General features: G+C 38.4%; 1 protein-coding gene across 1 annotated transcript in view; it reads left to right on the top strand.

The window, feature by feature from the left end:
• LOC123745535 (hemocytin) overlaps positions 1-13,915 on the top strand; it is a 316,051-nt gene that overhangs the window by 296,473 nt on the left and 5,663 nt on the right. Inside the window, exons 92-96 of the mRNA XM_045726144.2 lie at positions 4,258-4,437; positions 6,526-6,621; positions 8,012-8,164; positions 8,566-8,717; positions 12,064-12,314. Coding sequence (XP_045582100.2) covers positions 4,258-4,437; positions 6,526-6,621; positions 8,012-8,164; positions 8,566-8,717; positions 12,064-12,314 — 832 coding nt within the window. The remainder of the gene's footprint in view (positions 1-4,257; positions 4,438-6,525; positions 6,622-8,011; positions 8,165-8,565; positions 8,718-12,063; positions 12,315-13,915) is intronic.

Here is a 13,915-nt window from a genome sequence, read left to right as displayed (position 1 = left end):
TTTAAACCTTCCATAGCATCAGGCACAAACAGTCCTGTTTTCCTAAGTTTCCCAACATGGATAAATAAAACAGTATGAAAAACCTACGGTACATATATAAAACATACTGTATATGAAATCTAACTTAAATGTTGTCTTACTCTATTTATACTAAAAATTAATTTGTTTACAGAAACTAATGTTAGCTAAAAGTTTTCAGATTCACTTAATGTTGTTTCAGTTAAAGAGAAAATCAGTTGAAGCAATGTGGCGACTCATAACAGTGATCTGGGTACTCCCAGCCATGCACCTTACTCGTATATCATGACATGTTGGTTATACAACCTGGGGTTCCACTGAATCTGTAGGACATCGAGGCCCCTACTGAACCAGTCCAAGTTTTACATATAGCCTCCAGGCACCTCTGGTGTAGGTAAAGGAGTTAGTCAACCATATGCTCCTTTCAAATACACAAATAAATTACAGTAATGTGATACACCAATGAGAAAATCAATTGCAGCAATGCAGTGACTGAAACCAAGGTTAAGGTGCATGACTAGGAGTATCCAGATCACTCATTCAAGTTACTTCATTGTTCCAATTTATTTTCTCATTCATATATCACACTAGTGTGATTTCTTTGTGTATTTGAATGAAGTTAATGGTTGATGAATGCCTTTACCTACACCAGAGTGCATGGGGCATTATATGTAAAATGTGGACTGGCTTCAGTTGGGCCTCCAGACTTCCTGTGGATTCAGTGGAATCCTGGGTTGTATAACCTTTACCATGTTGTGGTCCAGGGGTAAGGTGCATAGCTGGAAATATCCAGATAGCTGGTTTGAGTCATTGCATTACTCCAATTGATTTTCTCATCAATGCATCACATTAGTGGGATTTCTTTGTGTGTTTCAGTTAATGATGTGATAATCAGGACCCTAACCCAGACTTTACACAAGGTTCACTTGTACAGCAGTCATTTTTATGGGGATTAAATTATACAGTATAAAAAATAACCCCCCTTGAACAAGAACTTAATTATTTTAGAATAACACTAATGAAGCATTTTCCTTGCAAAAATTTGGAAGAGGTAATGATATCAGAGTGCATATTTTGTCATGTGTTTGTACCTAACAGCTACCTTATCTAGATAAGGACTTGTATACTGTAGACAGTGAAGGGTTCTGTAATTTTGTCTCATCAATTTCTCCACTTACGTTTTAAAGTTGAGTGCTGTTCTTTCTTTTGTGGCTATAGTTTGATTTGTTAACTCACTTCATTGTCCGTATGTAATTACCTAAGTGTAATTACCTAAGTATAGTTACAGGATGAGAGCTACACTCGTGGTGTCCCATCTTCCCAGCACTCTTTGTCATATAACGCTTTGAAATTACTGATGGTTTTGGCCTACACTGGCCTACACTGCCGTGTAGTTGTTTCTCGCATCTTTGTATCGCCGGTATGTTTGGGGGTTTGGCCTCTTCCTATATTGATTCCATTTTTGTGTCTTTTGGTCTCTGGCCCTCTCGCAATTTCTGTCGAACCAATCCTGTGTCCTAATTCTGCATCTCTGCTTTGGTATAAATTTTTTTGTGCCTTTATCATATATTTCACAAAACTTGACATACATCTTATTTACCTCATGTCCTAACAGCAAGTCTTTCCAGTCAAATTCCTTAAAGAAATGTCTGAGTTTCACATAATGACCTCTCCTGAAATCAGGCTTTTCAACTGCTTCAACCTCATTTTCTTTCAGATTATTACGCATTGCATACTTTATTCCCAAAAAGACATGGTCACTTTTACCCAAGGGAGGGAGGTACTGAATGTCAAATATCTCTTCCTCTTTCCTGGAAAATATTAAATCCAACATGGAGGGAACATCCCTTTCCCTCATTCTCGTAGCTTGTTTAACATGTTGAAACATGAATGTTTCCAGGATGAGGTTTATGAATCTACAAGTCCAAAAATCCTCTATTCCAGCTTCATATGCCTCCCAGTCAGTGGATTTTAAGTTGAAGTCGCCAACTACCAACAGTCTTGATCTATCTTTATCAGCTCTCACTACAATTTCTCTTATTATTGTTATAAGACCCTCTCATTTATTATCTAGCTCCTCCTTTGTCCATGTGTTGCTTGGCGGTGGACTATATGCATTTATGATTGTTAATTTATCATCCTGATTGCAGATCTCTAGTGCTATTATGTCAACTTCTTGTCGATTGGCAATTATTATTTCACTTGCCTTTAGGTGTTCTTTCACCAGCACAGCAACGCCACCGCCTTTCCTAATTTTTTTTTCCCGTCTCCAAACTGAGTAGCCCCTTGGGAATATGACCTCATTTAAAATATCATCTTTAAGTTTTGTCTTCGTGAGTGCAACAATGTCTGGTGTCTGCAGCTGTATTACATCACTTAACTCCAATATCTTTGATCTCACTCCATCTATGTTGGTGTATGCAATCTTTAGGAACTTGTTCCCCCTCTCCTTATTCTTCACTTCCCCTCTCTCTAATCCTTTTGTTGGTTTGCCTTTATGTACCACTTTACTGGTCTGCCTACCCCTATCACTTTGTAGAAAAAAAGAATTGATTTCTTGTTTATTCCTGCTCTCATTTAAAAATTTTGCCTCAGCGAGGTTCAGTTTCAGCTTCTCTCTGTCTTCTTTTGAAAGATCTTGTCTTAACGACCATACTTTTCCTACCGCATGACTTAGTAATTTTCTAGCATTCCTTAATACTTCTTCCATCTGTTTGACACCGTTCAGGGTGATCCTCAAAGGTCGATCTTTCCCTTTTACGTACTTTCCAATCCTTCTGTAGTTGCAGACATTCTCTATGGTAGTAAGACCTTCTACGAGGCCAACAAGTTTATCTACTACTTTCTCTTCTTCTACAGCTCTTTCTGGCCTGGATGTTATCTCCTTTTCTTTGCAACCAAAAATTATCAGAGACTTACTTCGATCAACTGTGTTTTGCACCAATTTAGGATTTGATGCCAGTTCCTTTCAGACTTCCAGCCTAATGTTTGTTTTATCCTGGTTGCTGCAGTGTTTGGCTTCCTTTACTGTTTCTTCTATTTTTCCTTCTCCTTGGCCACTTGTGCATAAGTGAGTTGCATATCTTTCTTGCATTGTTCTATTCCCTGTGTAACTTCCTCCATCTGTACTGACAAAAGCTGTTTTTCCTGTTGAATTTCCTTGCCTAACCTATTGTAGTCATTTAAGTTTAAATTTGCTTTAAATTCATTCAAAGCTATGTTTAAGAGTTTATTTTCCTCTTCCATGGCTTTGCAATTTGTTTCCAATTAATTCTTGTCCTTGCATAAGTCTTTCACTAACCCCTCAAGACCTAAAACCTTGCCACTCAAGTGCTCATTACTCTCTTTCAATTTGCTGATTATTTCTACATGATAGTTCACTATAATATCTAACTTTGCCAATTTGTTGTGTAGATTGCTTATATCAATGCTTTCTTCATTAAAACCCCCAAAATCAAGCTCTGTTTTGTTTTCCTTCTTGCTGGTGGTAGACATCTTGAATGTTGTCTGCACTGTAAACACTAGGGTCACTTTTTCTCATACAATTTTTCACTTCACTTTACACATTGCGTGTTATCTCACCTCTTTTTCTAAAGCACTACAACTTTATGTTCCTTGGGACACCACTCACTATCATCAACCTGTACTACAATACTTAGGGATTGTGAAATATCCTGGAGTTCCTCTGATGCAAGTGTTATCATTAGGGGTGTCACCTTTTTCTGTGATGTGATAAAGTATTTGTGTTTGTCGGGAAAAAGCTTCATGTGTGTACTTCGCCCAGTTGAGCATGGGGGGGGAGGGAACAAACTCTAGCTCCTGGGCTGTCTTATTACTACTAATTGATTGGTGTGTTTCCTCCCTAACCCGATAGTTAGTAGTTTTCATATTACGTATGAATCCATGTATTGTTTGTCTCTGATGCATCTTTCTCTAAGGTATTCCACTCACTAATGCCCTAAACTGAAGGAATTTTTTCTTGCAGCTCTCTGTGTAGCCTAATTCATATTATCAGTTTCTATTTGCATCTCCTCTGTATGTGTGTTAATTCTGTGTTATGTATTTTTGGGTTAATTTTATATGAATGTATTTGTATAGTCTCTGTGTGTGTACTTTCAACTATTAGTTATTTAACTTAATATCCTGATCACCCCCTCCATTATGGCTTGTACATTATGTGCATTGTGCATTATTTCTATATTATTTAATTTTTTAATATTAGAGCTAATATTTCCTCAGATTGGGGAGACATTCAGTGACCCGCTGAATGCATGTCGAAGTGTTGAATGCGTGAAGACCACAGAAGGCAAGGTGGATAAAATAGAAAAGATCTACTCGTGTGATGAATCGTGCCCTGCAGGCTGGGAATATGAACCGTCGCCTCTCTACCCTCAACAGTGCTGTGGAGAGTGTGTCCAGGTACCAACTCTTACTTTCCTTCTTCTTTCACCAAACAACATTACAGCTCAGGCTTAAATAGTATTGAAATCTGGAATGAATTGAAATTGGGAGTTAACAAAGTTGTTTGGAAATATTATATTTGACCTATTATTTTCCAGTGTTGTATGTTTCATAAATGCATCCCTACTTAATATAACCAAAGCAAAAACATTTGTGTCATTGTAATTGTACAGATTTGTTTACATCCCTTCATGCAAGCCACCACAACACACAGCATATCGAGCAAGTCTTAAAGCTGATAAGATTAATTTGAAAGTTTATATATTTACTGTATTACCATTAGGGTAAAGTGGTGATAATAAGAAATTATATTATATTTATATTTTCAGAGAGTAAGGTACTAGGTAAGTTCGGGTCATAGTTGAAAGGGTCTGTGTTCAAATCTCATGGTAGGATACAAGCATTTGGGCAATGTTTCTTTTCACCTGATACCGCTGTTCACATAGCAGTAAAACAGCCAATCCTCAGGTCTAATTAATTATATTGAATGGACTTCCTCCCTCATTGAACCACCTGAATACTTATCTAGATATTCATGATGTGTTGAGGGCTTCTTAACTCCTGGGATGTGCCACTGTGCTGGATGTGGTGGAGGCTGACTCCATACACAGTTTCAAATATAGATATGATAGAGCCCAGTAGGCTCAGGAATCTGTACACTGGCGAGTACTGTTTACACCCAGCAACACTCAGGTGTGCATAAAAAACAATGTCCTAATATTGTTATGCATTCCCTGATCACGGGGGAAAAATACAAAAACTTTTATGTGACTACCCCGGGGGTAGTTGCCTCAAGGGTGGTTGCCCTGGGGTTGGTTGCCCCGGGGTTGGTTGCTCTGGGGGGGTGGTTGCCCCAGATGAAATGACTTGAAAAAGGCAACCCCTTTTTCAAGTCATTTGGAGACTACCGCTGTAGGGATTTTATGTTGCTTGATGATTGCCCGACCTTGAGGTCCGCTGGGGTTTTCATTGCTGCTGTTTGACCTTGGGTAGGGAGTAGTATCCTCACTAGTAGGGCACAAGGGAGTAGTATCCTCACTAGTAGGGCACAAGGGAGTAGTATCCTCACTAGTAGGGCACAAGGGAGTAGTATCCTCACTAGTAGGGCACAAGGGAGTAGTATCCTCACTAGTAGGGCACAAGGGAGTAGTATCCTCACTAGTAGGGGCACAAGGTACTGTGCAGCTTGTCACCTATTATCACAGCGGCCGGTTTTGTTCCTCCTGGAGACGTACTTTTGCAGGGTTTTTCTTTTTCTTTTTGTTTGTTGCCAGGTGGGGGGTCTGCCCCTTGGTTATTGTCCTTTCTTTTCTTTGGGAGCGTGGCATACGTTCTGTCGGACCCGCATGCTCCAATCGAATTGACTAATGCCATGGTCTAATATATGCATATCAGCCCGATATAGCTCCAGGGAACCAGAGGGGGCTCTCCACAAATATGTGCAAAGTGACTTAAATATTAGGCTATTAGACTGTAAAGCACCTCTCAGGGATGATATTTAGAAAAGTGGTTTAATGTTTGCAGGTTTTTGAGGAATTGAGAATACCTGCAATTTGTAGATGTTTAGGAATAATGAGAAGGGCAGTTGGAGTCGTTTCATTCTGTTTCCCGAGAAGGTGTTTTGCTGCCTTATACTCTGATTGCTGCTTCTTACTTCTTTTTTGCAAAACAAATGGGGTAATAAAGTATGTGAACGAATTCTATAAATTTTTGGATAATTGACACTTTGAATGCATAGCTGAAAAATGCTGCAATATATTTTATATAAACTTTACAATTTGAATGTATGGACAGAAGGGCTTCTTATTATTTTGCCCCATTTAAATGTCCAGCCTATTAACTTCCATTTAATTTGTAATTTAGGAATGTGGTCCTTATAATGCTTTACATCTTTCATATTCCACTAAAATCTTAATTTACACTTGAAGGAGAGAGAATGAACATACTAGAAACTACATTATTGATTTATGTCTGCGCTTTTTATGCAGTGTTAATTAAACAAAATTCCCGAGCGTGTTGCTATGTTAGCGAGTGATTCTTCCTCAGGTTGCCTGTGTTGTGGAAGGTGAAGTGAAGCCTGTGAATGCAACCTGGGTCTCCGAGGACCTGTGCACCACCTATACTTGCTCAACAGATAAACATGTGAGTTAACTTTAGTAATTACCCAAATGTAATTAATTAAGTGTAGTTACAGGATGCTCGAGGTGTCCTGTCTTCCCATCATTGTCATATAATGCTTTGACACTACTGAGAGTTTTGGCCTTCACTACTTTCTCATTTAACTTATTCCATCCGTCTACCACTCTGTTTGAGAACGCGAACTTTCTTATATTTCTTTGGCAGCTTTGTTTAGTCAGCTTAAATATAGGACCTCTTGTTCTTGAAGTTCCAGGGCTCAGGAATTCTTCCCTATCAGTTCTGTCATTTCCATTAGTATTTTGTACATAGTGATTATATCGTCTCTTTTTTTTCTTCTATCTTTTAGTTTTTTGAATATTTAATTCCTCTAACCTCTTCTCATAGCTCTTGTCCTTCAGTTCTGGGAGCCACTTAGTGGCATGTCTTTGCACCTTTTCCAATTTGTTGATGTGCTTCTTAAGATTAAGAAACAGTCTCCGTGGTGTAGTGGTAAGACACTCGCCTGGTGTTCCGCGAGCGCTATGTCATGGGTTCGTATCCTGGCCGGGGAGGATTTACTGGGCGCAATTCCTAAACTGTAGCCTCTGTTTAACGCAACAGTAAAATGTGTACTTGGATGAAAAAACGAATCTTCGCGGCAGGGGATCGTATTCAAGGGACCTGCCCGAAACGCTACACGTACTAGTGGCTCTACAAGAATGTAACAACTCTTGTGTATATATCAAAAAAAAAAAAAAAAAAAAAAAAAAAAAAAAAAAAAAAAAAATATGGGCACCACACAACCGCTGCATATTCCAGCTTTGGTCTCACAAAGATCGTGAGCAATTTCCATAGTACAGTATTTCACCATCCATGTTGTTAAAAGCAATTCTGTAATTGGAAAGCATAGCATAGGATGTTTGCACAATGTTCTTTATGTGGTCCTCAGGTGATAGTTTTCTGTCCAGAACCACCCCTAGCTCTCTTTCTTTATTATAATTTTTTTAAGCTTTTTTACATAATTTGTAGGTTGTGTGAGGTCAGTATTCTCCTATTCCACATTCCATAACATATCATTTATTCACATTAAATTCTATTTGTGAAGTGGTGCTCCATACACTTATTTTGTCCAAGTCATTTTGAAGGGCATGACAATCATCTTAAGTTTCTTATCTTCCCCTAGTATCTTAGCATCATCAGCAAACATGTTCATATAATTCTGTATTCCTTCTGTTGTGCCATCTGCTAATGTAATTACTGACTTGTATCTTACTTGTATTATTTCAAAGTTGTATAATAAATAACTTTTACACCTACTGATTTAATTGTTTACATTATATATTTTATTACGCTATTTGTGTTTAATGGTTTTTAAAGTTTAATATGGCAATTCAATACAGTATTGTATTTTCAGGACCAGATTCAGATCCAGGCTGTAGATGTTCAGTGTTCCAAACCAAGCGAAGACGATCTAAAGAAATATGTATTTGAGGAGAGCAAAGTGCCTGGAGAGTGCTGCTCTCTCTATACCCGTGTCACTTGCCTTTTAGATGGCATTCACATCCCTGTAAGTTGAAGTTTTTTGTACTCGATAGATATATATATATATATATATATATATATATATATATATATACATATATATATATATATATATATATACATATATATATATATATATATATATATATATATATATATATATATATATATATATATATATATATATATATATATATATATATATATATATATATATATATATATATATATATTTTTACACTTCAAACTTTATTGACTGAGGGATCACAGCATTCTTGCACATTAGTATTGTGTAAATAACTTTGTCTATACAGTACTGTAAAATAATTACTCCATGTTACTGAGTGTATTTTAATATTAAATGAACCTTTAATTTTTATATTTTTCATATTTATATACTCTATTACCATACTTTTTCTCTGACAGATTGGGGAAAGTGTTCAAGACCCCCAGGACAATTGTGCGACTATCACCTGTGAAGCCGGTGCAGATCAAAATGCTACTCGTAGGGAGAAGGAGACAAATTGTGTCACAAAGTGTGACCTGGGTTCAACATATGCTCCACCATTACCTTTCAGGTAAATTTGAAAAACCTGTATTTACCTGAATTTTTCCAAGAGTGGTCTCTAGTGGCCATGTTTGTCGAGGACAGAACATGGCCACTCACTCACTGTTCATGAAAAAAATATTCCAGGTGAATTTTGAACTGGATCACGGTCTTGGCATTTATGGCTGTGACAATTTCATGGAGAAAAATTTATCTGCAGTTGTGTGTCCTACATTGTGTCTTATTGAGGTTCAAATTGTTGGCCCTTGTGTGATTGTTGCATTGAACCTTTTAAAGAAATGTTCTGGACTAATATCTAACAATTTGTTCAATATTTTAAAGGTCTTGATTGAGTTCAGCTCTGTCTTGTCTGGTTTGTATTGTTGTTAGTCTTGAGGCCCTCAGTGTTTCTTAGTGTGAGAATTGACTTAGTACTGGAATGATTTTTGTGTCTATGCACTAAACATTTTTTCGAAGCAGTTACATTCTTTTGGAGGTAACGTCTCCATGCTTGAAAACAGTAGTCCAGATGAGGTTCTCCACTGATTGGTACATCTTAACAACCACTTTCTTTTCCTCGAGGTTAAGTTTCTACTGATTGTTCCTAAGGTTTGGTTGACTTTACTGTGGAGAGCCCCTTCGGCTCCCCAGAGCTATACCGGGGTGATATATATATTTATTTATTTATTTATTTATTTATTTATTTATTTATTTATTTATTTATATACAGCCACTAGCACACATAGCATTTCGGCAAGTCCTTAAACTAACCTTATAACAAATCCTTAAACTAACAGATAGTTTTAGAGAATTAAGAGTAAAATTGACAAGAAGTGTTTAACAGGTACTTTACAGCTTTACTTTACAGGTACAGATAATTTCAAGCAGAATAATTATAGTAAAATTGTCAAAAGAAAAGAAATGCTTACAGGTACATTGCAAGAAATTTTGACCCAAGAGCAGATTAAAATAATACACGATAATAACCATACACAATAATGAACAAGGAATGCTAAGTACAATTAGGAAAACATGTCAGGGTTATACATTGGATCACTGAAGCACAATATGAGGATCATTACAAGGAGTAATGCAGTAGAATATGCACTCAATACAACAACCATGATAACAGAAGATCTAAGATTACAATGGTGAAGAATCTGGCTTAGGTACAAAGAATGGGGGATTGGGTAGCACTAGAAACAGTGTGAAGATAAAGCTCTAGGTAGAAGACTATGAAGATGAAATTAGGTACTTTTTGGTTTTATATTTGAATAAGGCAAAAGTTGGACAGCTTTTCAGTTCAATAGGGAGTTCTATAGACTAGGTCCCTTTATTTGCATAGTATTTACACAGATTTAGTTTGACTCTGAGGATATCAAAGAGATATTTATGTCTGGTGTGGTGATTGTGTTCTATTACATCTGTCCAGGAAGAGTTTTGGAACAGGGTTTGCACTTAAAAAAAGGGTTTTATAAATGTAATTAACACAAGAGAATGTATGGAGTGAATTTATGTTTAGCATGTTTAGGGATTTAAACAGGGAAGCTGTGTGTTGTCTGAAAGCAGAGTTTGTTATTATCCTGATAGCAGATTTCTGCTGGGTGATGATGGGCTTGAGGTAGTTTGCAGAGATTGAACCCCAATGCACAGATACCATAAGTAAGATAGGGATAGATAAGTGCATAATAGAGTGAGAGGAGAGCAGAGTAGGGTACATAATATCTGATCTTAGAGAGTATACCAACTGTTTTAGAAACCTTTTTAGTTATGTGTTGAATGTGAGTGCTGAAGTTTGAGTCTCTTGTCTAGGTATGGGCCAAGGAACTGGCCTATGTATGGCCTATATATGTATTACACCGTGGCATCGGTCTATTCGATGGAGTTCTTGCCTACTGGGGACCACGAGCCAGAACTTGACCCCCTCAGAGGCACGAGGAGTAATGGCTTATAGAAACCCCCACGTGGTTGGGAGCATTCCATGTTTGCCATCAATCGGGTTAGGCATCCAGAAAGGTAGGCATCCCAAAACACACTCCACCCTGGTTACAAAATTGCTACCTAAAGCCAAACTAGGCAAGAAGAACTCCCAAATCTAAAAACAAGCAAGCATGACGTTACAACTGCCACCATGCCAATATCAGCCCAGCCGTTCCCCCTCCCAGGGAGGGGGAAGGGGAAGCACCAGACCCCTTGTGCCAGCTATCCAACCCCAGTTCTGAGGCTGATGTGTTGAGTGGTGGTCGTTTGACTCTGGCTCATGTCTTTGATCAGTGCTGTGCCTTGTGGTGGTGTTCTGCTGTGTGGTGGTGTGTGAGCCAGAAGTAATTCAAGACGTACTGGGGCTGCATGCACCTAAGGCCATCTTTCCTAGGTGCCCTGTAAGTACTGCCTTTAAGGCTTGGGGTTACCTTCCACAAATCGTTCAGGAACTACCTCCGTAGGGATCTTTTGCTGCTCAGTGATTGCCTGCCCTTGGGGTCAGCTGGGGTTTTCATTGCCGCTGTTTGACCTTGGGTAGGAGGTAGTATCGTCACTGGTAGGGGCGCGCAAGGTACCGTGCAGCTTGTCTACCATTATACACAGTAGCCGGTTCTGTTCCTCCTGGGGATGTGCTTTTTGGGGAGATTTTTTTTTTTTTTTTTTTTTTTTTTTTTTTTTTTTTGCCTGGTGTGGGGGGGGGGGGTCTGCCCTTGGTTATTATTGACCCCCTCCCCCCAATTATTTTGGTGGTTCCCCACTAGGCCCCCGTGATAAATCAGCAGACTGCCTTTTGCCATGTACTCTAATGTACCTAATGCCATGGCAGAGTTGAAAGCTACTGAGCGATGCCTAAAGCTACTGAATTATGCATACCTTTCTGGGTGCCTAACCCCGGTCGATGACAGATAAGGAAAAACCCCAACCACAGGGGGATTTTTCCAGGCCCATTGCTTCCTGCAACCGTTCTGAAGAGGCCAAGTTCTGGCTTATGGTCCCTGGTAGATCGAACTTCATGGACTAATGTTCCGGTCTAGTATATCACACATTAGCCCGATAGCTCCTGGGAACCTCCGAGGCTCACCCTAGAAAACGCCGCTTCCTTATATTCAATGCTGGTTTTATTTGCCTACCTTCTGAAGTCACAAATGTTAAGACATTTGTTAAAATTTTAGTTAAAAATTAAAATTTTTTAACTCCAGTTAAAAATTTTGCTGAAAAACTCTTTATGAATAATAAAGGGACATTTTATGAGTCACCAGATTCCTGTGCCAACCTAAGCCAATAGTGATGGTGGCTCTCTGGTAAATATTTTTACAATTCAGCTCAGCAATGGAAGATGGCTGAAATAAATGATGGCCCATATCTAATGAATGATTTATGTCTCTTATTTCCAGCAATGATTGTTGTGGTAAATGTGTCAAGACACACTGTGTTGATGATGGCAGATCTTACTCCATTGGTGAACGCTGGGAAAGTCACGGAGATGTTTGTTATGAGTACAGTTGTGAGGCCCGTAATGAGGTTCTCACCACTATTGCTGCCAAAAAGGAATGTCCGTACTTTGACCCTGAGTGTCCTGAGGAGGAGATTTTTATGGATGAATTAGGCTGTTGTAAATTGTGCAACATTACCAGACAAGAAAAAAGTAAGTAATTGTCATTCTGTAAGTTAATATTTTCCTAATTTTACTTCCTTATCTGAATAGTGCACATCAACACACAATCCTCATTACATAAACTTTAACAATAACTAATTTTAGCCCTTACATTGTGGTTATCGTCACATGTCGTTTCATGGGGTAATGCGGTTCTTATCATACTCTGATTTAAAATATTATTGTCAGAGTTTTACATCAATGATGCAAATATTGATATAATAATTCACTGTGTTGGGGGACAGGAAGCCAGAGTGTATTCATACATGTTAGTCTTTTATCAAGGTACCTCCCTTCCCCCCAAGGTCAAATTACTGACCCCACTCAGGATGCAACCTCACAACATTCTGACTAACTCCTGAGTACCTACTTGCTGCTAGGTGAACAGACGCATTAGTTGAAAGGAAATGTGCCCAACCATTTCTGTCCTGCCCAGGATTCGAACCCAGAATTCTCGATTGTGTGTTAAGAACGAACCTAACTGTACTACTGGGACCCTATTATAGAGCAATAATAGCCCTATATGGATGTAGTGGAGTTTACCATGACACAAAAAGAAACTCCTGCTATTGGTTCATGATTACCTTACCGTGCAAATGTGTTGATTTTTCGTGGCGATTGCCAATGCGGTATTCGTCATGGTATGAAATTCCATTATAAATACATATGTACAGTATAGTGATTAGGCTCATATGGTTTTCACAAGTCTTCATGGTTGTAATGAAGTACTGTACCCTGAATAACAGGTCAACCATCGTAATCATCATTTGAATATATTAAAGGAACTGCAGAAGACCTACTGGCCTGGATGAGGCAACTCCTATTTATATCCACCCATTCATATATGGGCCTATTAACCCATATGAGGCACCACCTATTTATTGAGAGTGCCAGTAGTACAATCGGGTTTATTTATCAACTCGGCAGGACAGAAATGGTTGGGCACGTTTCTTATCCCCCTAATGCCCCTGTGCACCTAGCAGTAAATAGGTACCCAGGAGGTAGCTTGTTGTGGGGTTGCATCCTGGGAATGGTCAATAATTCAACCTTGGGAGGTGGGGGGACGTCAATATAAACCTAACATACAATGTATGCATGAACTAAGCATATGAAGATTTCTGTTAAAGAATGAGAGAGATATGCATAGTACAGTTAGTACTTGTATGTGAAAAATTACTGCCAAAAGTGAAAGTAGCTAATTTTGAATTAATGGAAAGACATTCTTTGTGAAATCAGATAATTGAAAAAATGCTAGAAACTGATGATGAGTTTAATTACCTAGGGTTTATGACTGACAAAATGGAAATTTGTTCAAGTGAGGTTTAGGGTAGAGTGAGCCAAGAAAGGAAAGTGGCAAGTGCAATTAAAATCCTGATGTGGATATTTACAATATAGAGGGATTTAGCTGGAAGGCTTTATGGGAGGGAGAAGTGCTGGTGTGGCATGAGCATGGCAAATTTAGTTATATTAGTAGAGATGGACACTCTAAGAATCATTCATAGTCTTAGGAGGATAGAGGGAATGAAGAATAATCATATTATGGACAGATGTAGAGTTCATACATGTGTGACTCATTACATTAATGGGTGTGC

Source organism: Procambarus clarkii, chromosome 71 (assembly GCF_040958095.1).
Source record: "Procambarus clarkii isolate CNS0578487 chromosome 71, FALCON_Pclarkii_2.0, whole genome shotgun sequence".
NCBI classification, from domain to species: Eukaryota; Metazoa; Arthropoda; class Malacostraca; order Decapoda; family Cambaridae; genus Procambarus; species Procambarus clarkii.
This window is presented reverse-complemented; position numbering and strand designations above follow the sequence as displayed.